The sequence below is a fragment of the Benincasa hispida genome, chromosome 5 (genome assembly GCF_027475165.1).
Source record: "Benincasa hispida cultivar pf3 chromosome 5, pf3_genome.v1.1, whole genome shotgun sequence".
NCBI lineage: Eukaryota > Viridiplantae > Streptophyta > Magnoliopsida > Cucurbitales > Cucurbitaceae > Benincasa > Benincasa hispida.
The window spans coordinates 3621396-3644091 of record NC_143482.1 but is presented as its reverse complement, the minus strand read 5'-3'; the positions used below and the strand labels follow the sequence as shown (position 1 = coordinate 3644091).

Below are 22696 nucleotides of genomic sequence, written 5' to 3'. Positions count from 1 at the left end.
CGAATACGTAGTCTCTTGTGAAGCTACTAAGGAGGCTATTTGGCTGAGAAAATTCCATACTCGACATTTGCTACACAGTAGGGATTGTCAATCATTATATATATAAAAGAAAAGAACAAAATGAATAGCATTGAGATTGGAACCTATTCATATTTGGATGTCCGCATGACACCCATGGTGGTAAGCCGAAATGAAGGTGGGAATCATGATCAATGTAGAAAATATTTGATTGCAACTCCACTACCTGTATTAAAATAAATTGTTTAAGGCATGAGTTGAATCTGAGAAGGGTGCCTTGCTCGTAGTTGGATGTTTGCATGACACACGTGAGGGTAAGCTAAAACGAAGGTGAGATACCTAGATCAAAGCATAACTAAATCGGAATAAAGAAATATCGAGGAGAAACTTTTTGTTAACTTTGAACCATAAAACCCATTTCTAGAAAAAAAAAAAAAAAAAAAAAAACATTAGATAACCTTGGAAATGAATAAGAGATTTTTGAAGAATAAGCCTGTCGCATTTAAGGTATAGAAATATTTCCATAGGTAGGAAAATAAAGCTAGGGAAAAACATGAATCTAATAATCTTAAATTAGGAAGCTCTTTGAGAGATATAGCCGATACATTAGAGTGAGTTGAGATATATTGAGACTTTAAGTATATACTCGAGGACAAACATTGTTTTAAATTTGAGGGTGTGAGCTTGTAAAAATACAAGTTATTCAACTTTTTTATTGAGAATAATTAAGAAAAATCAAAGGAAAATGTATCAGTCTGACAAAAAATCAACATGAATAATTATACTTTACGATCATTAGATTACAAAACTAACAATCGTTAAAAAAGTATGAAATATGTCACTTTTGGATATAGGGTAAATGAAAAAGAAAGTGAAACAAGCTGCAGCAAAAAACGAATCAGTTCAACACCAACTTTGCAATGCATGGTACCACATGATGAAGTAAAACACGAAAAACAGAAAACGACAGATGCATAGGTGGTGGAAGTCAACTCAATAGAGCAAGTTAGTGGCCGATGTGATAAGTTCATTGTACAACTAGTGGATCTCTAATACGTAGTAGGCATTGCAACAAGGCATGAAATTTAATGCGAGGCATCAAACCATCATTAGAAAGAGGCGATGACCTTCACTTTTTTATGCTTATAAATAGCCCATCCAAGAAGTTGAAGATAACTTCATCAATCGAAATAGGGGAAGTTCTATCAAAACTCTACTCTAATTCTCCATAACCACAGTTCCTCCAAGATTTTATTGTGAGTTTATGAGTGAGAACTCGATATTTGCCCGGAAAGAAGAGGAAGCTCCTCTAGAACATTGCAGTCAGCATAAAGTAGTCACCACTAAGAGCCTTAAGGAGGAAGAGATTGTTACCTACGACTTGATTTATTCATTTCTCTTTTATTTCTTGCATCTTTTGTTCATTTATATTTGTATTAAATGTAGTGATTGAAGAATACTATTCTCAATATGAATGCAATCCTTTCTATATTTCATATATTTCTATCTTCTTCCAACATGAGTAGCTAAGTTATTCATGGGTTGAGGGAGAGTAGTTAACATTTTTCACTAAGTCATGCATAAGTAGGTGTTCATCTTGTTCTAAAATATGCTTATTGAATTGCTAAGACTAAATTGAGAGATTGATCTAAGTACAAAACAATCAATGCCTTAAGAAAGAAAGAGATCATGGAACCAATCTAACAAGGAAAGAAGTAACTTTAGAAATAAAAATAGTCTTCCGCAATCAAAACTCATCGCATGCATCCTAGAGATATGGTAGTGTGGCGTAAAAAACCAAGAGATGAAGTTCGTTAATTATGAGTTTCTGACATGAACGCATAACTTATGCATTGCTTAGGAAAATGTTGGTGAATCTTTCTCAACCCTATTCATTTATTGTTATTTAATCTGTTCTCGTCGCATACTACTTTATTTTGAATTGCAATTATCATCACATCCATTTCATCCATCCTATTGCCTAGATTAAATAGGATAGTTAGATACATACATTTCCATCGTCTACTTTATTATCAAAACACCGTGTCAAGATCAAACAAAACCTTATCGCAGATTTTTAATCGCATGTCCCAGAGTTCGACACTCAAATCGCATCGAGGCATACTCTAGTTAGATTTATACTTGGATTTAATTAGAGGAAACATTGCATCTAGATTAAGAATTGTTCATATTGAATAGCACAACACAAGCCATTTAATCGCATCAGTCTAGCATGGCAACAACTCCATTTGGAGTGCGGGTTCCACTAATCTTTATTTCACCGATATCTTACAAAACAAATAGAATTGGGTTATACATGCAATTGTCAGACGTATGGTTGTCACTACAAAAAAGCACAAGTGACTAGCATTTGGTCCAAAAAGGCAACTGCTGCTTAATTTTCAAGAGTTAAATTTTGTAACATGCTACCAATGGCAGCCAATTCAACATTTATATGCATAAGAACCTGTATCTTGTACTCTTGCAACAATCTACTTAGAATGATTTTTGTTTCACCTAAATTTTGGTTGTTACATGCTATGATGTCAAGGATTTCATTTGCTTCATTTGAAACTTTTAAGTAAAGATCCATTTATAGATGAACTGGCTAATGTTTTGGATACATGATTAAGACCATTGTAAAGCTGCTTGATCACAATACATGCAAGGAAAATACTTTTTGAAGAACTTTTCCACCAAATCCATTCATGAAGTGATGGAGTTAGGAGGAATGATCCAATCATGTCTCAGCATCACCTTTTAAAGAGTATAGAAATAATTTTAGTCTAAGTAGATGTTTATGAGGATCTCCATAAGGAAATCTTGCAAATTTGGCAAAAGAGTTAAGCGTTTGGTACATTAACGACTTCATTTCAAATTGTGGTGCCTCAATAGGTGGATTTAAAAGTCCAAGATTCATAGTCTAAAAGATTGAGGTTGCAAAATATTTCATTCTATCTTTATCTTATGCGATGGAGATATGAAGATATGATTTTGAGGAAGTGTTTCTTGTTGTGGTAGGTGTTGTTGATCATTATTTTGTTGCACTCTTCTATTTTGTAGAGGATTATGAGGATTGACTTTAGATGGATCCATAAAAAATTGTTGAACAAACGCTAATTATTCAAAACTTTCTTGTGTACTCGACTCTTTTTGTTCCCTCTTATTTCATCTTTGTTCTTTCCTTCCCCAACGAAAAGTATGGTCTATCTCACGACCAGGTTAAAAAAAGACAAACCTTCTTATCATGCACTACTTCAACACTGCAAATACAACAAACAAAAGTTAGATTTTATGAGATAATAATACTCAAGTTCAAATGTAAGCATACATTATCAACAAGTAATAAAACCATTAGAAAAAAAAAAAATTGTCTTTCTTGGCGAATTTTCTCTTGACGCCTAAAAAAGTTTCGGGAAAAAACATCTTTCCCGACACTATTTTTGATATCATCGGGAGAAGTTAGTTTTCCCTATACCATTTGGTTAAGCATTGGGAAAAAATTGGGAGGAAAAAGTTTTTAGTGGCCTATTCCGACGATATGTTAAAAATTGTTAGGAGAAGCCTCATTTTTCGATGCTTTTTTTAAGAATATAAAAAGTCTCATATCCCAAAGCCACATTTGCAGTCGAGATAGGAGACTTTTTCTGACTATTAAAAAAAGCGTCAGGAAACGAGCTTTCTCTCGATGGTTTTTAACATACCGTAGGGAGAAGTTAAGCTATTTTTTATTTTTTTTTAAAAAAAAATCCTTCTAAAAATCCTTCTTTCCTCCCTAATTTCCCTCCTCTACTTTCCCTTTTTTTCCTTTACCATGATTGATTGCTCCATTTGATTTTATCGTTTATTGTAAAGGTACTTTTTTCTATTTGTTTTTCAAAGATTTGAATGTTAACATTTTGTCTTTAAATTTCTATTTTTATTTATTTTAAAATTTTGAAATAATATAGATGAGATCGAATATAATTTGAGGATTTGAATAAATTTATTTAATAATTTTAGTGATTTACAATTTTGTATTCTTTTATTATTATTACTTTTTTTTTTTTTTGAATTGATATATTATAATACCACAAATCTAATAGCAAAAATACAATATAAATTCTTTAGTATAATTGGGTGTTGGGATGAAAATTTAGTTTGAGATAGTTTGATTGTTGTAATGTTTTAGTTAATTATTGTTATTTGTTTGTAGGTAGTGAGTGAATAAAAAAATGAACTTGATATTAGTTTTACATTTTGATTATTTTCTTTAGTTCTAATACTCTTGATTTCAAGTTGAAGTGTTATATTAGTTATTATATTTATATGCTTGAGAGTAATTTAAGGGAGGTGTGGGGATATCGGGCTATTGTTGAGATATTTGGGGTTAATTTATTTTTGAATTATATGTATATTTATTTTGGAATAGTTGAATATTGAATTTGAATAAGCCGAAGTTTACTACCTCTTGTCATAAATCCTAAAATACATAGAAGCACATTTTCTCTTTTAAACCATTTCAATGGTTGAGAAAAGAAGACTTATGAACAACGCAAACACTACCCAAAAAAAATGTGAAGTCCTGGAGAGGCATAAGCACGCCTACATGATCAACTTAAAAATGCTATCAGAGATTGACACTTTTTATGTAATAATTAAGTTTGAATTTATTGAATAGAAAGTAAGAATTTTGTGTTTCTTGTGGTTCACTTACGCATTACCCTTTCCACATAATTTTTTATTTTTTTAGAAAGCGACGAAGACTAATCAAAGGAATCAGTCAACTCTAAAGTTTAGCCATACAACTGGTTCCAAGACTTTCATGCACGTACGGGTAAAAATAAAAATCTTTCTTCATTTTATTTGTAAAAAAGTATTATTAATATCTTTTATGTGATTTTTTTTTTACTGAAAGGACCCGACGGTCAAGAAATCGACCCAGTAGACTTGTTTAGGCGTACACACTCTAAGAGTGATGACACATTTGTTAATCAAGCTACTAATGATGCATAAAAAAATTTTATTCCTTCAATGTAACTTCATTTATCTAAAGTCGTCATACAATTATTTGTTTTAATTATTGTTGTAGAGTTGAATGCTAGAGTTAAGAGAGGCCTCCATTCATGAAGGGTATGAACTAATATCGAGAGAAGAAATATGCAAGTACGTGCTAGACACATGAGTTGACTACATTAAAGGCCTTGGTTGGGGACCAAAGCCTAAAGAATCAAGAAAAGAGAACTCTCATTATTGAGTGCATCCTCCTCATAAATTATAGAGGAGCGTTGAGATACAATCCTTAAAGGTCAGGGTGGACGAAATAGAACAAAAAGGAGAAAATGAAATAGATAACTTGGAAACCAAGGTCTTACAACTCATGAAATCACACGTAGATACATCAAAATAGGTACGAACTCTTCAACTTTGGTAGCAAACTAATTAGAAAATTGTTTACATTATGCCGCAATTATGGTAACAACATAAAAGTATACAATCCTTTAAGTTTGAGTTAAATTTTAATATGTTTGATATGAGTATATGATATTTTAAATTTGAGATTAAAGTGTGAGTGAGTGTGTGTGTGGGGGGGGGGGGGGGGGGGGGATGAAGATGTAAAGGGACAGGGTTGCCTAAAGTATTTGAATGTGTTAATGTTCTTGGGTTGATATATGAATAAATATATTGAGTGTGAGATTAATTTTGAGATTGATATATGGATAAGTGCATAGTTATTTTTAAGTTTTATATCAATGTTGCTAAAGTCAATTATTTAGTGACATTGACATTATTTAAATTATTTATGTTTCGTGGATATAATATAAATATTTTAGATGAATCTTGCTTTTAGTTGTTTTGTAGATATTATGTAATGTTTAAGAAAACTATTAAGTGTATTAGTTGTTTTAGTTTATTAGACTAAATTAGTAAAATTGAAACAAGTTTAATATTTAGTAGATAAGAGTTTTTTTTTTTTAAAAAAATCATCCCTGATGTCAACTTTAAATGCGTCGGAAAAAACAAACATTATTTTGATTTTTTTAATCTTTTTCGAACGATGACGCTATTCCAATATGTCTTGGAGAAAAGTAGCCTTTCTCGACGCTAAAATAGGTTCGCGTTGGAAGAATTCATGCTCACACAAATCCAAATCTCTCCCAACGCTTTGAGAGTGTCATCGACAGATGCATTTCTCCTGACACCACAAAACCAATTTCTGACGTTAGGAGAAGTGTCATCTGCCGATAACACTCTCTAAGTGTCCGGAGAAATTTGCCCCATTTTTCCTATCGAGAGATCTCTATTTTCAATGACAATTTTTTTTTTTTGTGTCGGGAGAAGGTTTTCTCGACGATCATGCCGATGAATTGGCATCGGGAAAGTTTTTTACTTTTTTCGATGATTTTGCCATTGGAAAAAAGTCAAATTTCTTGTAGTGAACGAAGATATTATGAGTATCATTTCCCATAAGACTATTTGTGAAATTGAACTTTAAAGAAAAAAGTTTTTCAAAATAAAATAAGTAGCAACTATGTGAAAATAAGTGGAGTTGGTTGATTGCAAATAAGAAAAGTAAGTAATTATAAAAATAGGGGATTAAGTCAAGTTTTAGTTGTTAGGTAAAATAACTTGAGCATTGCAGTCGTATTACAACCATACTGCCTCTCTAACTACAAACCAATATTTACGTCTATTCAACCTTGAGTTGAAGTATCCTTAAAAGCCTAAACAATTAGTCCTATATGTCTATGACTTATTAATTCTTAGATAATTTCATGCAATGTCTTTTAGCCTACGACGTGCCTTATGTCTAAGGTCATGTGACGTTTTATGTCTAGGTTCTTAGTCCTATATTCTTTTGTGAATTTCATTTATCATTTTAACATTCTTATCATTAAGAGTAGCTAACAATATACTAACTCAATCGGGAAAAAAAGAATTTCAAAAGGCTAAGGCATACAAGATAACAAGAAAAGTTCTTAGGCGGAACAACGCATGCGATCATACGTTGGAATTCACGCGATTGAAGCCATGCGTTGAAAGGTAAAAGGAATTTTTTCGTTAAACTACGAATCGAGGAGACTTATTGTTGCACCTACAAGAGAAAACGTACCACATCCAAGAAAGCAACCATAATCCAAAAAAAACAATGAAAATAAAAATAACCTATACTAAGAAAGCAAGTTAAAGATAGAGTAGAAGACGTCCCTGGAAAAATATGAGTGTTGTCACCGCAAGGAGTCTTCCATGTAGGAGATTGCTCTCAACTGCTTGGTTTAAGTTGCCTTGACCATTGGAACTTCCGGCAATTGTTGGGCGTATGCGGCGGTCATGTGCTTAGGATTACCTTCAGCTTTTTTGTGACTGATTGCCCTTCTACCTTGGGGTCAATATTGGCTTTCAACGCATCGCCTACACTTCAATATTGTTTGCAACCTGGTCGTACAAGCTGAAATACTCCCAAGATAAAAAGTTTGCTTGCAGAGACACAAAACTTAACAAACAATTAGCTGTCAAGTCCCTTGCAACATCACCAAAAACTTGATGACGATATGCGTTGATAGTCATGCGTTGGAATGAATATGCGTTAACAAATGTATGTGATAACCATGCGTCCTGTCACAAGTTTTCTTGCGCTCACGCCAAGTATAACGGGAACGCAAGTTTCTCGAGTGATCTGAGGTCGAACTCAGGGACTTGTAGCAAAATAAATGCGGTAATGTGCATGCGACAGTTTAAATAAAAGAATGATGGAGGGGTTGCTAAGTTAATCCTACTCCTACTCCTATCTAACAGACAACACAATGAGAATATGCATGAGAGGTAGATACATGAAAACTCTTGACATGAAACAAATGAATGGGAAAATAGATAAAATGCAGAGATGCTTCATTGCAATACTTAAGAGTGACCGCATGGGCAACCTTAGTCAATACAAGCCATGCAATCATGCTACACACACGTGAACCTAACTCTAGGACGTATGCGGTGGATTTGCGATAATGCCGAGAAGCCTATGCCTGCCTAGACTTCCATAACTCACTCACTAACTCTCGTGGAATGAGCGTGCTAGCCGCATACCACCTTATCTTACTTCCTGGACACATGCAATAGCTCATCTGTAGGGCACATACGCTGATTGATAGCAAATAGAACTTATCCCTAAGTTCCCCATTCTTGCCTATGCGTTCCAATTCGCTCTTCCGAGTCAGATTTGGGTTTTAGACTACTTTCCCAAGTATGCCTAAATGATGAATGAAGCACTCATAGGACAAGGTAACTGCATGAACTTTGCTGACCTAAGATTGTTCCTATCCCTAATGAACAATGCATACATTGCTCAATACGACCAACTACTTACCCTTCCGGGCAGTTGGTTGTTGCTGACTTTACTCATAGAGAAGCAATGCGTTAACCTATAAACAGGCGTTGTCACAATTCACACTAAGCAAATAAGATTACTCACGCAACGCACACCTCTCAGTGGGTTGCTACATGTTTCATATTTCTAATCCACATGACTAAATATGCGATACCCAAGAAATCTCACTAAGTGTTGCAATGAAAGTAGAGATGCTAAACAAAGAAGATGGAGATGAAGTCGAAGGAAACAGAGAAATGCATTGAAAACAAATTGTATTAATTCCTTAATCACAAAATGTCATACAATACAATATAAGAAAAGAAAGGAAAATGAAATGATCGGCTGGAAGCAAAGACTTGCTTCCAGCGGATGTGCGTCAAGCCTGCTGGTGGTGCCATGGATGGGCGGTAGAGCTGACTCTCCCGAAATTTAGCTCTGGTCAAAGGCTCCGGTCGTCACTTAGAATGCATGAAGGAGGTGAAGAACTCTCAAACGTCTTCTCACGCATTTTATCTGGATTGCAGGGAAAACCCTGGGTTGCAGGGGTAATCCCCGGACAAGTTAAATTTCTACTCATCAGCTTCTATTTATAGAGCTTGGATCATCACAACATTAATGGACTACTTTGAGTCTGACATTCAACACATTAGTCCTTTTCTGAACCTCTGTAGCTAACATCGTGGTAGGTGAAATGTCAACATCAGCTTTTGATTTTCTCAAGGTAGATGCGTTGATGCGTTCATTCCACCAACCTTGCGTTGATCCCATTATTATGCGTTATCGCGTAGCCGCAATCATTCAGTGACCGCATTCACTTAATACCACAACTCTACACGATGACCGCAATCGATTGACGAGCGCAACTCCCATGCAATGGACGCATACGGCTGATTACCGCAATATCCATGCGTTGATCGATCCGTTTGCCTTTGCGATGGAAAGTTTCTTCGCATGCGGTCGTCTATACGGCGGTCTGGTTTTCGCGTTTGCGTCTATTTCCTGTATTAGCTACAAAAATAGAACATTGAACGCATAATAACGGGTTAGCCGAGATTCATCATGTTGGTCGATGCAAACTCACTTTCTCGTGAATTCCTAGCATGATTGTGGCATATTTTGCTTAACAACCTTCATAATTCTAAGTAAAAAGCCTAAGATGACATGCATTTCTGCATGTCATCACACCCCCAAACTTAAAATCATATTTGTCCTCAAGAAATTCTAACTCACCTTCATGCTCTCTTTTGCGATGACCAGCTTCTCAGAATATAATTTATACACACCTCTGACCATCACCGTAATGCTCTCCTCCACTTTGGCTGCTTCTTCAAAAAAATATTTTCCAAGTTTATATCCGGCAAGCCTTTGCTCAAAAACCTTATATTCATTCACCGCGACTTTTTGTTTAGCTTTTGAGAATGCGTTCGTTCAAAACAGTTCAAAAATTTACGATGACTTATTCAAATGCAGCGTGGAACCTTGTTACGCCCTTCGTTTTGGCTTACCCCCACGTGTGTCATGCGGGCATCCAACTTCGGTTGCATTCCATATTCAACTCAACTTTTGTCTCGTTTGATTTAGCTTGCGCCAGACAGAGGAGTTGTGCTTATACGCTGATCCTGGTGACTTGCCTTCGTTTTGGCTTGCCCCCACGTGTGTCATGCGGACATCCAACTTTGAACAAGTGCCTCTCACAGCTTAACTCTTATCAATATGGTGTTCCCCATTGCGTTGACAATGAAGTTATTATTCTCAAAAACTCGCTTCACTTTTTTTTCTTTCAAATGATCGCAATATTATAAACGCAATTCTCGAGACCGCTGCCACCCCCAAACTTAGAGGTTGGCAGCGTTCTCTCCGCAAAGCTAAAAACAAAATTACAAGAATGCGGTAATAAATGTTTGAGCAAAGGTTTGCACAAAATAATACTTAAGACTTTCAAAATTTTAAGAAGCTAATAAAATTAAAAAAGGCCTTGCGTTGATTAGTTAGAAAATGCGGGGAATTGTACGTACCATCATAGAAACATCGCAAAACAACGTAATTGGGAAAGAAAGAATTTCAAAAGGCTAAGGCATACAAGATAATAAGAAAAGACCTTAGGCGGAACAACACATGCGATCATGCGTTGGAATTCATGCGATTAAAGCCATGTGTTGAAGGGTGAAAGGAATTCTTCCATTGAACTACGAACCGAGGAGACTTATTGTTACACCTACAAGAACAAACGTACCACATCCAAGGAAACAACCATATATCCAAAATAACAATGAAAATAAAAATAACCTATACTAAGAAAGCAAGTTAAAGATATAGTATAAGACTTCCTTGGAAAAATAGGAGTGTTGTCACTGCAAGGAGTCTTCCATGCAGAAGATTGTTCTTAACTGCTTGGGTCAAGTTGCCTTGACCATTAGAACTTCCGGCAATTGTTGGGCGCATACGGCTGATTTCCCTTCTACCTTGGGGTCAATACTGGCTTTCAGTGCGTCGCTTACACTTCAATATTGTTTACAACCTAGTTGCACAAGCTGTAATACTCCCAAGATAAAAAGTTTACTCGCAGAGACACAAAAACTTAACAAACAATTAACTGTCAAGTCCCCGACGTTCCTCTGCGTCCCTTACGACCTGGCTACGTCATCTTCACTTGCCTTGAATTCTTTTAGAAGTGAAAGTTGTCCCCACAAACCAACATGGGTCCTCCCTTGCGTCCCCTGCGAATTGGCTACGCCATCCTCACTTGCCTTGAATACTTCTAGAAGTGAAAGTTGTCCCCACAAAGCAACATGAGTCCTTTTAGCATGCTTTGTCTTCACTCATATGTATCCTAGAAAAATTTCCAAGAGATCACCCAACGTAGGATTGACCCAAGCTAAGCACACTTAACTTTAGAGTTCTTATGATTGAGCCACCAAAAAGGAAAGTGCACCTTGTTGGTATAGGTAGTAACTTTCAATTCTTTTAAGCCTTTCTTAACCATGCTTTCATATCCTCAAGATTCTTCTCATTCGGATGTGATATTAGTTCATTCATGTACCCTCCTAAACTCGAGTTGTTACAAGGGTAGTTCAAACCGACAGCAGTAGCAGGGTTAGGTCTATGCCACCAGTCGTCGGGAAGCTGAACACTCGGGAACAGTGGTGACAGGTACATTCCCAATCTTGGGGCACTATGCCTTGGCATTGTTTGACTCTGGCTCGTCTCACTCTTTCATTTCTTTGTTGCTCGTAAAGCATGCTATATTAGTTTTGGAACCCTTGGGTTATCTTTTATCAGTGTCCCGTCAGGAGAGATTATGATAGCAAGTGAAAAGATAAAATCGTGTTAGTTGGAAATAGCAAACCGCACCCTTGAGGTGACTCTGATAGTGTTAGACATGCGTGATTTCGACGTAATTCTGGACATGGATTGGTTGGTTGCCAACCATGCTAGCATAGACTGTTCTCATAAGGAAGTGATTTTTAACCCCCCTTGGGAAGCCAATTTTAACCAAGGTGATTTCAACGGTGAAGGCCAAGAGGTTGATTAACCAAGGTGTATGGAGTATCTTGGCTAGCGTAGTTGACACAAGAGAAACCGAGGTTGCATTAACCTCTGCACCAATTGCGAGAGATTATCCTGATGTATTTCTGGAAGAACTTCTAGAATTTCCTTCACCAAGGGAGATTGATTTTACGATCGAATTGGAGCAAGACACTATTCCTATATCCAAAGCGCCGTACAGAATAGCTCCGGCAGAATTGAAAGAACCGAAGGTTCAATTGTAGGAACTACTTGATAAAGGGTTCATACGACCCAGTGTTTCTCCGTGGGGTACACTAGTATTGTTTGTGAAGAAAAAAGATGGGTCATTACATTTATACATAGACTACAGGGAGTTGAATAAGGTAACCATCAAGAACAAGTACCCACTTCCTAGAATCGATGACTTGTTTGACCAGTTACAGGGTGCTACTGTATTTTTCAAGATTGACCTACGATTAGGTTACCATCAGTTGAGGAACAGAAACAGTGATATTTCGAAGACTGCGTTCTGATCCAGATACGGGCATTACGAGTTCATTGTAATGTCTTTTGGTCTGACCAATGCTCCAGCAGTATTCATGGATTTGATGAACTCGGTGTTTATGGACTTTCTGGACATCTTTGTAATTATTTTCATTGATGACATCTTGATCTACTCCAAGACAGAGGCAGAACACGAGGAACATCTTCGGAAGGTCCTAGGAACGCTGAGGGAAAACAAACTGTATGCAAAGTTTTCTAAGTGTGAGTTCTGGCTACGGAAGGTGTCCTTCCTTGGGCACGCGGTGTCGAAGGACGGGGTTTCAGTCGATCCAGCTAAGATTGAGGCCATTACCAATTGGCCTCGCCCTACAATGGTCAGTGAGGTGTGCAGCTTCCTGGGATTGGTTGGGTACTATCATAGGTTTGTAGAGAATTTCTCTAGCATGGTCGCGCCGTTGACTCAACTAACTAGGAAGGGAGCTTCCTTTGTTTGGAGCAAAGCTTGTGAGGACAGTTTTCAAGACATCAAGCAGAAGTTGGTTTCAGTACCGGTTCACACCGTACCAGACGACTCCGGGAATTTTGTGATCTACAGTGATGCTTTTAAGAAGGGTTTGGGTTGTGTGCTTATGCAACATGGTAGGGTGGTCGCCTATGCCTCCTGTCAGTTGAAAAACCATGAGCGAAACTACCCGACTCACGACTTGGAATTGGTAGCGGTGGTGTTTGCCTTGAAGATTTGGAGGCACTACCTGTATGGGGAAAAGATCCAAGTTTTCACCGACCACAAAAGTCTGAAATACTTCTTCATCCATAAAGAGTTAAACATGAGGCAGCGCAGGTGGCTTGAGTTAGTAAAGGATTACGACTGCGAGATCCTCTACCACCCAGGTAAGGCGAATGTGGTAACCGATGCCCTTAGTTGAAAGGTCACTCGTTTGCCCGCCTTGATCACTAAGCAGGTTCAGTTGTGTAAGGATCTAGAGCGAGCAGAGATCGCAGTGGCAGTAGAGGAAGTCACTTCACAGCTAGCTCAGTTGACAGTGCAACCAACCTTGAGGCAGAGGATTATTGTTGCACAGTAGGGTGATCCCGACCTGGTTCAGAAATGTTATCAGGTAGGGTCGGGCCAGGTAAGTGAATTTTCTGTGTCGGTGGACAAGGATCTTTTGTATCAGAGACGGTTGTGCGTCCCAGCAGATGATGGCCTGAAAGGGGAACTGTTAGTAGGAGCTCATAACTCTCCATTCTCGATGCACCCAGGTAGTAACAAAATGTACCAAGATGTGAAGCGGTATTACTGATGGCCCAATATGAAAAGGAAGATAGCTGACTATGTCAACAGATGTTTAGTTTGTCAGCAGGTGAAGGCCCCGAGGCAAAAGATAGCAGGCTTGCTACAACCATTGGATGTGCCAGAATGGAAATGAGAGAGCGTGGCTATGGATTTTATTATGGGTTTGTCTAGGACAGTAAAGGGTTTCTCGGTGATTTAGGTTGTGATAGACAGACTCACCAAGGTGGCACATTTATTCCAAAAAAGCCCATGTACACGGTGAGTAAATGGGCTCAGCTATATATGAAGGAGATAGTAAGATTACATAGTGTGCCAATATCAATTGTGTCTGACAGGGACACTCGTTTCACCTCCAGTTTTTGGAAGAGCCTTCAGGTAACGTTAGGGCCGTGGTTGAACTTCAGTACAACTTTTCACCTCCAAACTGATGGGCAAACATGACGTTTAAATCAGACGTTGGAGGACATGTTGCGAGCTTGTGCGTTGGAATTCTCAGGGGCTTGGGACTCCCACTTGCATTTGGCAGAGTTTTCTTATAATAATAGCTATCAGGCTACCATTGGCATGTCGCCGTTTGAAACTCTTTACGACAGAGGTTACAGGTCTCATGTTTACTGGGGTGAGATTGGGAAGAGGAAACTGGTGGGAACTGAGTTAGTGGAGTTGACGAATGAAGCCATGCAGAAGATTAGGGCTAGAATGCTAGCAGAGTAAAGTAGACAGAAAAGTTACGCGGATGTCAGGCGTAAAGATATGAAGTTCGAGGCAGGTGACAAAGTGGTCCTGAAAGTGGCGCCAATGAAGGGTGTCCTGAGATTCGGGAAGAAGGGTAAGTTAAGTCTGCGTTTTGTAGGGCCCTTTGAGATCTTGAAGCATGGTCATTTTGCCGAGTTCCTTCGACATGGTTCCTTCATAAGACAGAGAAAACTATCGTACTTCTCCAAACATGATCCAAAGTTCGGAGTCGGCTCTGTGGCTTACCGTTTGGCCTTGCCACCGTCTCTCTTCATGGTCCATAATGTCTTTCATGTCTCCATGCTGAGGAAGTATTTAACAGACCCGTCTCATGTGGTGGACTTTAAGCCCTTGCAGTTGAATGAAAAATTGAGTTATGAGGAGAAGCTTGCGCAAATTGTGGCCAGAGAGGTGAAAGTTTTGCGCAGCAAGGAGGTGCCACTGGTGAAGGTTCTGTGGCATAACCATCAGTTTGAGGAAGCAACATGGGAGCGAGAGGACGAGATGAGAGCACTGCATCCAGAGCTCTTCCAGGATTAGAACTTTTGAGGACAAAAGTTTATTAAGGGGGGAAGAGTGTGACGCCCCAAAGATTTATGCATATATATGTTTTTAAAAAAAGAGAGTTAATAGTTAAATTAAGGAAAATAGAATGGGAAGTGGGGTTATAAATGAGGGTTTAAGGAACTTCGATTTGCGTGCAAGAGTTTTTTTTTCCCGTTATTCTTCTTCCTCATTCTAGTCGCACGAAGCCCTCTTCACACAGCTACTCCGCCGCCGCCTCCTTGCGCCTCAGCCCAGCGCGTCTCGCTCGTCGTTCGGCGCTCGATCATGGGTCTCTAGCCGTACAAGGTTCTGGTTGTTTTAGCTGGGCGAAGTTTCGTTCGCTTCCAACCGCGTCGTCACTTCTTCAATTGTTTTTCTTCTGTTTCCGTTCTGCGTTCGCCAGTCGCCGACCGTTTCGGTTCTGCCAAGAACGTGGTTTTGGTGAGATTTAAGTTTTTGGTTTTTAGTTAATGGGCTCTGAATGGCTACCGATTTTGGTCTGATTTAAGTTAATTCAGGGTGCGTTGTTGTTCAATTCAGAATTTTAAGACATTTTGTCGGTACTGTCCAACAGCATCAAGGTTCGCTTGGGTGCCTTTTGGTAAGCTATATTGATTGTTCTGATTCAAATCTCGTTTCCCCAATTGGTTTGGTGAATGTTAGTGTTTATTGGATTTTAGAATTTAGTTTTGAAACATTTCAGCTTGGCTTAGGACTGTTTTGGATTCCGTCATTGAAGCTCAGTGTAGTTCTGGTTACGTCGACATTCTTTTGGGTGAGTGGTTTGAAGTTTTTTTTGGTGCAATTTGGGGGAATAGGTTGTGTTTATAAGGTTTAACATTAAATTGGTTTATTCTAGGGTAATTCGAGCGTCTGACTCGAGTCAAAGAGGGATTTGGTTGATAATTGGAGTTTGGTTGCTAACGGTTCGACATAATTTCGAGGTAAGTGGTTTACTGCCGGTATTGCCCTAAGATCTTGATAAGCTTGTTGGTCAGAAGGAAAATTCTTGTGTCACTGTATATATGAGTAAAATGTGCTAAAGTTTGATCTATGGGTAACTGTGCTAAAGTTTGATGTATGGGTAATTGTGATAAAGTTTGATGCTGATTCATGACCTTGATTGCATACTTATGTCCATTGAGATTGTAGTGACTGTTAGTGTTGCCATTGGGTTATGCACATCGCATATTGTGAGCCTTGGTGTCCTTTTTGGGATCACCACTTATGTTTATGTTTATGACCTTTGGTGTCACTACTTATGAAAGCGTGCCTTCGGGTTCATCCATTATGCCTATGATGCCCTTGTGCAGTTTGGTTCAATGGAAAGACTAACAGATCACTGAGTGGGTCCAGTAGTGGGCCGCTTACTGAGTATACTTTTATATTCACTCTTTTCTTTTCCTATTTTTCAGGTAAGGGTAATGATAGACCGACGCATGATAAGAGAGATCCGTGACCTGGCCACTAGGACGACTTACTGCTTCCGCATTCAGTGTCATGTTTTGGAGTCTGGTTTAGGAGTTAGGCGTTTTAAACTCTCATGCAATATTCATTAATTTTATTATTTGACTATTTAATTATTTTTCCATTTTAAAATTGGGTTTAGGGGTACCCCGAACGGTAAATTTTTATTTTATTTTATTTTATTTATTTATGTTTTCATACCTTTGCTCATTTGAGCACAATTAAATAAAATTTCGGCTATTTTATTTATTTTTTTTGTTTAGGAAAAAGGAATGTACGGTTAAGCCTATGCATGCATGAAGTAGCGTCCTAGAAATAAGTAGGAAAGTAGGGTCGTTACACAACAAGCCTTGAAAATGGTTGTGAAAGTCTTGATTGACCCAATATAGGGCATAATCCAATCACCATTAAACTTTTGCCTTAGAAATAATATAATTACATTGGAGAAAAATCCAAATTTCTAATTACGAATAGTATCAATTTAAAAGTTACAGCAATCTAATACAATTAAAAGAAAATTTTGAACTTCAAATATAAGTACCTTGAATGGACTAAAAATTATGTATTGAAGATATGAAAATTTGAATTACAAATTTACTAAGGCAATCATATGTCAGTTATGCTCATTTTGACGGGGTTAATACATTACTTATTAATATTTAGGTTGTTTGATCTCATATTATACTTTTAACGTTTTTTTATATTTAATGTTATTTCGTGAGATATTATACGAAATAATATGGATTTTCAGAGGGCTAATATAGACATTTGACACTAGAAAAAAAAATTCCTCCGGTTACTGTTGTACTATACATACTGGCCCATAAGGCCGAGCCCGAGAAGAGAGGCCGAAAACAAACTAACCGACTCCATCGCCGGTCGTGTTCACCGTTCTTCCTTCCTCCTCGAGGGCAGACTGCAGAGCAGTGCAAATTTCTTCTAGCTTTCGTTAATGGCGGACAACGGAAGATAGATAGACGATTTCGCTTTCGAACTGATATCGTCTTTAGGTTGAACGAAAGCAAGTTTCTTCGTAAGAATATGGAGGACGAAGCGGAGATATACGATGGCATCAGAGCTCAATTCCCTCTCACATTCGGGAAGCAATCCAAAGCGCAGACCCCTCTTGAAGCCATCCATAAAACCACTCGTCGTGACACTTCAGTCAGTATTTCAGAAAAATCTTCTTCTTCGCAGAATGATAATGCCCTCCCTTCTATCTCTTCCTCGTCCAAAGCTTGGCTCAATTCACTTCGTACTTTTAAAACCCCCAACCCACCTGTTATGAGCGATTCTGGGCCTAGTGGGATCATTCGTGACAGTGATGCTGATGATGGTTCGAAGATTGGTCCGCCTCGCCCGCCCATTGAGTCGAAATTGAATGAAGATGATGATGATGTAATTATTGGGCCTCCGCGACCGCCGCCGCCTGGCGAGGGTTCAGATGATGATGAGGATGACGATGGTGAAATGATTGGACCACCACCTCCGCCACCGAGCTCGAATTTGGAGGATTCGGATGTGGAGGAGGAAGAATATGAGGAGAATCGGTATCGAATTCCGCAGAGCAACGAGATCGTGCTCAAGGGCCATACTAAGGTTTGAACTGTTCTACTGTTCACTCTATTCAGCTTCTTGTTATTTCGTTCATTGCCCCAAATCAGGAAAGAATGAACTTATTGGCTTTTCTAGTTGGTGCCTCTAGTTTTGGCTCCTTAACGTGTTCAGGCTTGGCACTTTCAAGCAGTGGACATCAACGTAGCTTGAATTAGTCAAGCTGCTGAAGTTGGGTTTCGCTTAAATATTTTTTATCTTTAAACATTGTTCACGTTCACCGACTCTGCTTGATTTTTGCATGGATTTAATGAGCAATTTTGCGATGTTTATGGTGAAAGTATAAGCGCAAATCAATGATTATTTTCTTTTCCCATTCCATATCAATCCGATTTAGGCTAACCGCTAGCCTCTCTTGAACATGCAAACAAGAAGTATGGAGTATAGAGAACGGTGACTAGATATTGTTGGCCATTTAACTCATTTGGTTTATATAGTTTTAGGAAGGATTTTCATTGTTATTGCTCACCCAGGAGAGTGCAAGTCTCAAGAATAATTACTCAAGGACTTGCACTATGTTCAGAAGCTTAGGAGTTTTAGGATATTGTTTTTAGTATCACCTATTGTTTTAATACGGTGATGGTGCAAAAGATTCTGGGAGAAATAAGTGGCAAACTGGCAATACTATATTTGATCTAGAAGTGTTGATAGTTAGTTATTTGTTTTGGAACGATCGTAACATCCAATCTAAAAGATGATTGTTTTCTAATATCGAGGTTCTAGGGCCTCGTGCTTCCTTATTCTCAAACCATATATTTGATATGGAGCTAAAATATATATTCTAAGGGCTGAAACCCAAAGAGAAGTACACCCAAAAGGCAGGAGTAGAAGTCGACATTTAGTGTTAATAACTTATAGTCACTAGATTTTGGTACATGTTTACTTTTTAACATGAGGCTTGGCTTTATGGTAGTGACTGAGATGTCATGAACTTGCATATTAATTTTGAATGATTTCTGACAGGTAGTGTCTGCTCTTGCTGTTGACCACACTGGGTCTAGAGTTCTTTCTGGTAGTTATGACTATACCGTACGAATGTATGACTTCCAAGGGATGAATTCTCGTTTGCAATCCTTCAGACAGTTGGAACCATTTGAAGGTCATCAAATTCGTAATCTTAGTTGGAGTCCAACAGCTGACCGCTTTATGTGTGTGACGGGCTCAGCTCAAGCCAAGGTGTGAATGAAGATTTTCAATTGTTGTATGAGCCTTTAGCTTATGGAAACATTTAGTATTTAATTAATGTTTATCTTATTGGCATTTCAGATTTATGATCGTGATGGACTTACTTTAGGGGAGTTTATGAAGGGAGATATGTATATACGTGATCTGAAGAACACTAAAGGGCACATATCTGGACTGACTTGTGGAGAGTGGCACCCTAAAACTAAAGAGACAATTTTGACATCATCGGAAGATGGATCTCTGCGAATATGGGATGTAAATGACTTCAAGAGTCAAAAGCAGGTTTTCATTTTTCTATAAATTTGTTGCATTTAAATAACATAATATTTTTTCAATGTGTACCAGTAATCCTATAATTGTTCTACAGCAAGTTTTTCCATTGTTCCATTATTTGTTATTTTGTTACACAGGCTTGTAGGACTAGGAGGTTCTGGAAAAGAAATGTTTGCATCTGTAATATGTGTAATGTAAAACTCTAAAGCGAGATTTATGGGAAACTGGAATGAATTAGATATTTTTCCTTTTAGATCTTCCTTCTTTTTTTCTGTTGAATGCTTTTATTTAGTTGTTCCTCTTTTTTAGCCAACATGTCACAATTTTCCATTAAAAATTGAAATTGTAAACCGTAATGTATGCTGCTGAAGGCGCATATTGGATCAAGGCTTCCATTAAATCCTGCCGGTAATTCAATGTGTAGGTTATCAAACCAAAGTTGGCTAGGCCGGGAAGAATTCCTGTGACAACATGTGCTTGGGATCGTGAAGGAAAAAGCATTGTAGGTGGGATAGGTGATGGTTCTATTCAGGTATCGTTGATTGTCATTCTGACTCATATCTCTTGGCAGTTAACTTCAATGCTTGGAACTATCTTTTAGTTCTTGCTTCCCGCAGATGCATCTTCTTTGCATTCTCATTAGTTTAGTTCAGTTCTACTTAAACACGTCTTGCCATCATGCATTATCATCCTTGCTCCATGTTTCTGCAGATATGGAACCTTAAGCCTGGATGGGGAAGCAGACCTGACATACACGTTGAAAATAGTCATTCAGATGATATCACTGCTCTTAAGTTTTCAAGCGATGGGAAAATTTTACTGTCAAGAAGCTTTGATGGTTCCCTTAAGGTATGTTTTCAACGTGCTTAGAGAATTTACTTTCACTTGTTTCTCGTTGTTTGTTCACCTTCTTTCCTTTCTTCTCGTTAGTTGTAACTATATTCTGTTTCTCAGGTTTGGGATCTGCGCCAGATGAAAAAACCCCTCAAGGTGTTCGATGATCTCCCGAATAATTACGCCCAAACAAATATTGCATTTAGTCCTGATGAGCAACTCTTTCTGACTGGAACATCTGTCGAAAAGGAGAGCCAAACGGGAGGTCTGCTCTGCTTCTATGACAGAACAAAGCTGGAACTTGTTTCTAGGGTAGGAATATCCCCTACTTGTAGTGTTGTGCAGTGTGCTTGGCACCCGAAGCTAAATCAGGTACAATTGTTAATTTTTTCCCGTATAACATGATGCAAAACGCATGAAAGAGCTTATTCTTTATGATCTGGAAGATGTAGACATGTCATTGACCTTCTGTGACCTTTCATTTCAGCACACTATATATGATGTCACTGAAGCTTACTTGTAATTTGTACATTGTGAAATTGCATTGATTTGTGATGCATCTAACCCCAACCTGTGCTGAACATCAACACTCTTTCCGTGGTTAACTTCCATGTTAGCATCCCCAATATAGCCCAAAACATTTTTCCATGCATGGACGGGTGTACATGTAAATATTTAACTCTTGCACCGAGTATTTTTGGTGTTACCATGCTGGGTTAGAGTCAATAGGAGCTCGTATTATGAGCTTGTGAAGTCTGTGTGGAATTGCTTCTTCCAGGAGTTTGGTTTTACACCGCGGGCAGTGCAATCGGGGTGCTCCTCCATCCGCCTTTCAAAAAGAAGGGTCGATTCTTATTTATCTGAGGGATCATTCATTTTTCTGATATACGAAATATGATTGATTTTGTTTTTGTAATTATTCCTAGGCAATGTATTACTTGGTTGGTCTCCTTTCTTTAGAGGGATTTTTGGGGGCTTGGTGTTTTTATGTCCTTGTATTCTTTCATTTTTACTTGGTGGATGTATTATTTATTTTGAAGTTTTCCATACTCTGCAAATTGAAACAATGCTGGTAGCTTATAGAATTCTACGTTTCTTCCCTCGTAAAGATATTTGCTACTTCCGGAGATAAAAGCCAGGGAGGAACTCACGTACTGTATGATCCAACACTAAGTGAGAGAGGAGCTCTAGTGTGTGTTGCACGTGCACCAAGGAAAAAATCTGTTGATGATTTTGAGGCCAAACCTGTTATTCACAACCCACATGCTCTACCATTATTTAGAGATGCACCAAGCCGAAAGCGCCAGCGAGAGAAGATACTCAAGGACCCACTCAAGTCTCACAAACCTGAACTCCCAATTAACGGACCAGGCTTCGGTGGAAGGGTTGGTACAAGTCAAGGAAGCTTATTAACCCAGTATCTCATGAAGGTAACCGTTGTCCATTTTCGCTCAAAACGCAAAACCAACTTTTTATTTTCTGTTTGTTGTTGGTACTGGGAATGAATTGATTGTTTTGCATCATTACAGCAAGGAGGTTTGATTAAGGAGACATGGATGGAAGAAGATCCAAGAGAAGCTATTCTGAAGTATGCTGATGTTGCAGCAAAAGATCCAAAGTACATTGCACCGGCATATTCGCATACTCAGCCAGAACCTGTCTTTGCGAAGTCTGATTCTGAGGAGGAAGATAAATGATCATATTCTATAGTTGTGCTGTTTGGCTTTGCCTAGCCATTGTCGTTGATATGAAAAATTGGAGATGGTTGACCAAGCTGCAGATCCTTCGGCCATGCCGGAGTGGTGGCAGTTTTGCCAGTCTCGAGTCCGATTTGATATAGCAGCCCTACTTGACAACCAGTAAGAATTTAGGTCTGAAAAGAGATAGCTGTAGCCTGTATTAACCTTGTATCATTCTTTTTTTGTAAGATATGAGCTGCAGAAAGATTATCCCCTTGTGTACATTATTTGTGCAATACCCTTGTAGCTTATTTTACTGTTGGTAACTTGGAATTGGAGTTGCTTATTCTTCTGAGAGCTGAGCTGCTGATATAGTTCATTAGTTTTGAAATGGACTTTTTTTATTTCCTCCCTTTTTTCTCCCCTCTCCTTTCTGGGCTAACTACAAGATTTTATTTTATTTTATTTCTTTATTTTATTATTTTTTTAAAGTGTTCTACTTAAAGCCACTCAGGGTCACACGTGATGATCTCTTTGATTTTGTTTGATTTTAATATTTTCATATATGTTTTTACCAGAAATTCTATCTCAATATTAATTGAGTTTGGGAGAAATAGTTACATTTGGTGGTAGTGCCATTATCAATTTATATCTCCAATTGGAAGTTATATAAATTTAAATTCTAAATGAGTA

General features: G+C 38.1%; 2 protein-coding genes across 2 annotated transcripts; both read left to right on the top strand.

The window, feature by feature from the left end:
* The first annotated feature begins 14423 nt into the window (after nucleotides 1-14423).
* LOC120078024 (uncharacterized) lies at nucleotides 14424-14945 on the top strand. The gene has a single exon (XM_039032197.2). The coding sequence runs from the start codon at nucleotides 14424-14426 to the stop codon at nucleotides 14943-14945; it is 522 nt and encodes a 173-aa protein (XP_038888125.1).
* A 2269-nt stretch (nucleotides 14946-17214) lies between these two features.
* Nucleotides 17215-22394, top strand: LOC120078316 (Transducin/WD40 repeat-like superfamily protein). The gene is made up of 8 exons (XM_039032551.2): nucleotides 17215-18017; nucleotides 18996-19208; nucleotides 19299-19499; nucleotides 19915-20022; nucleotides 20202-20339; nucleotides 20445-20696; nucleotides 21434-21754; nucleotides 21854-22394. Exons 1-8 carry the CDS (start codon nucleotides 17460-17462, stop codon nucleotides 22019-22021), a joined length of 1959 nt encoding a protein of 652 aa, XP_038888479.1. The 5' UTR covers nucleotides 17215-17459; the 3' UTR covers nucleotides 22022-22394.
* The last annotated feature ends 302 nt before the right edge of the window (nucleotides 22395-22696 follow it).

Bases quoted from the DNA above. Each gene is read 5' to 3' on its own strand.
- LOC120078024 (XM_039032197.2), top strand. From the start codon at position 14,424: ATGAAGTTCGAGGCAGGTGACAAAGTGGTCCTGAAAGTGGCGCCAATG.
- LOC120078316 (XM_039032551.2), top strand. From the start codon at position 17,460: ATGGAGGACGAAGCGGAGATATACGATGGCATCAGAGCTCAATTCCCT. The intron at 19,209-19,298 runs GTGTGAATGAAG...TTGGCATTTCAG, and splicing joins CGGGCTCAGCTCAAGCCAAG to ATTTATGATCGTGATGGACT. The intron at 21,755-21,853 runs GTAACCGTTGTC...GCATCATTACAG, and splicing joins TAACCCAGTATCTCATGAAG to CAAGGAGGTTTGATTAAGGA.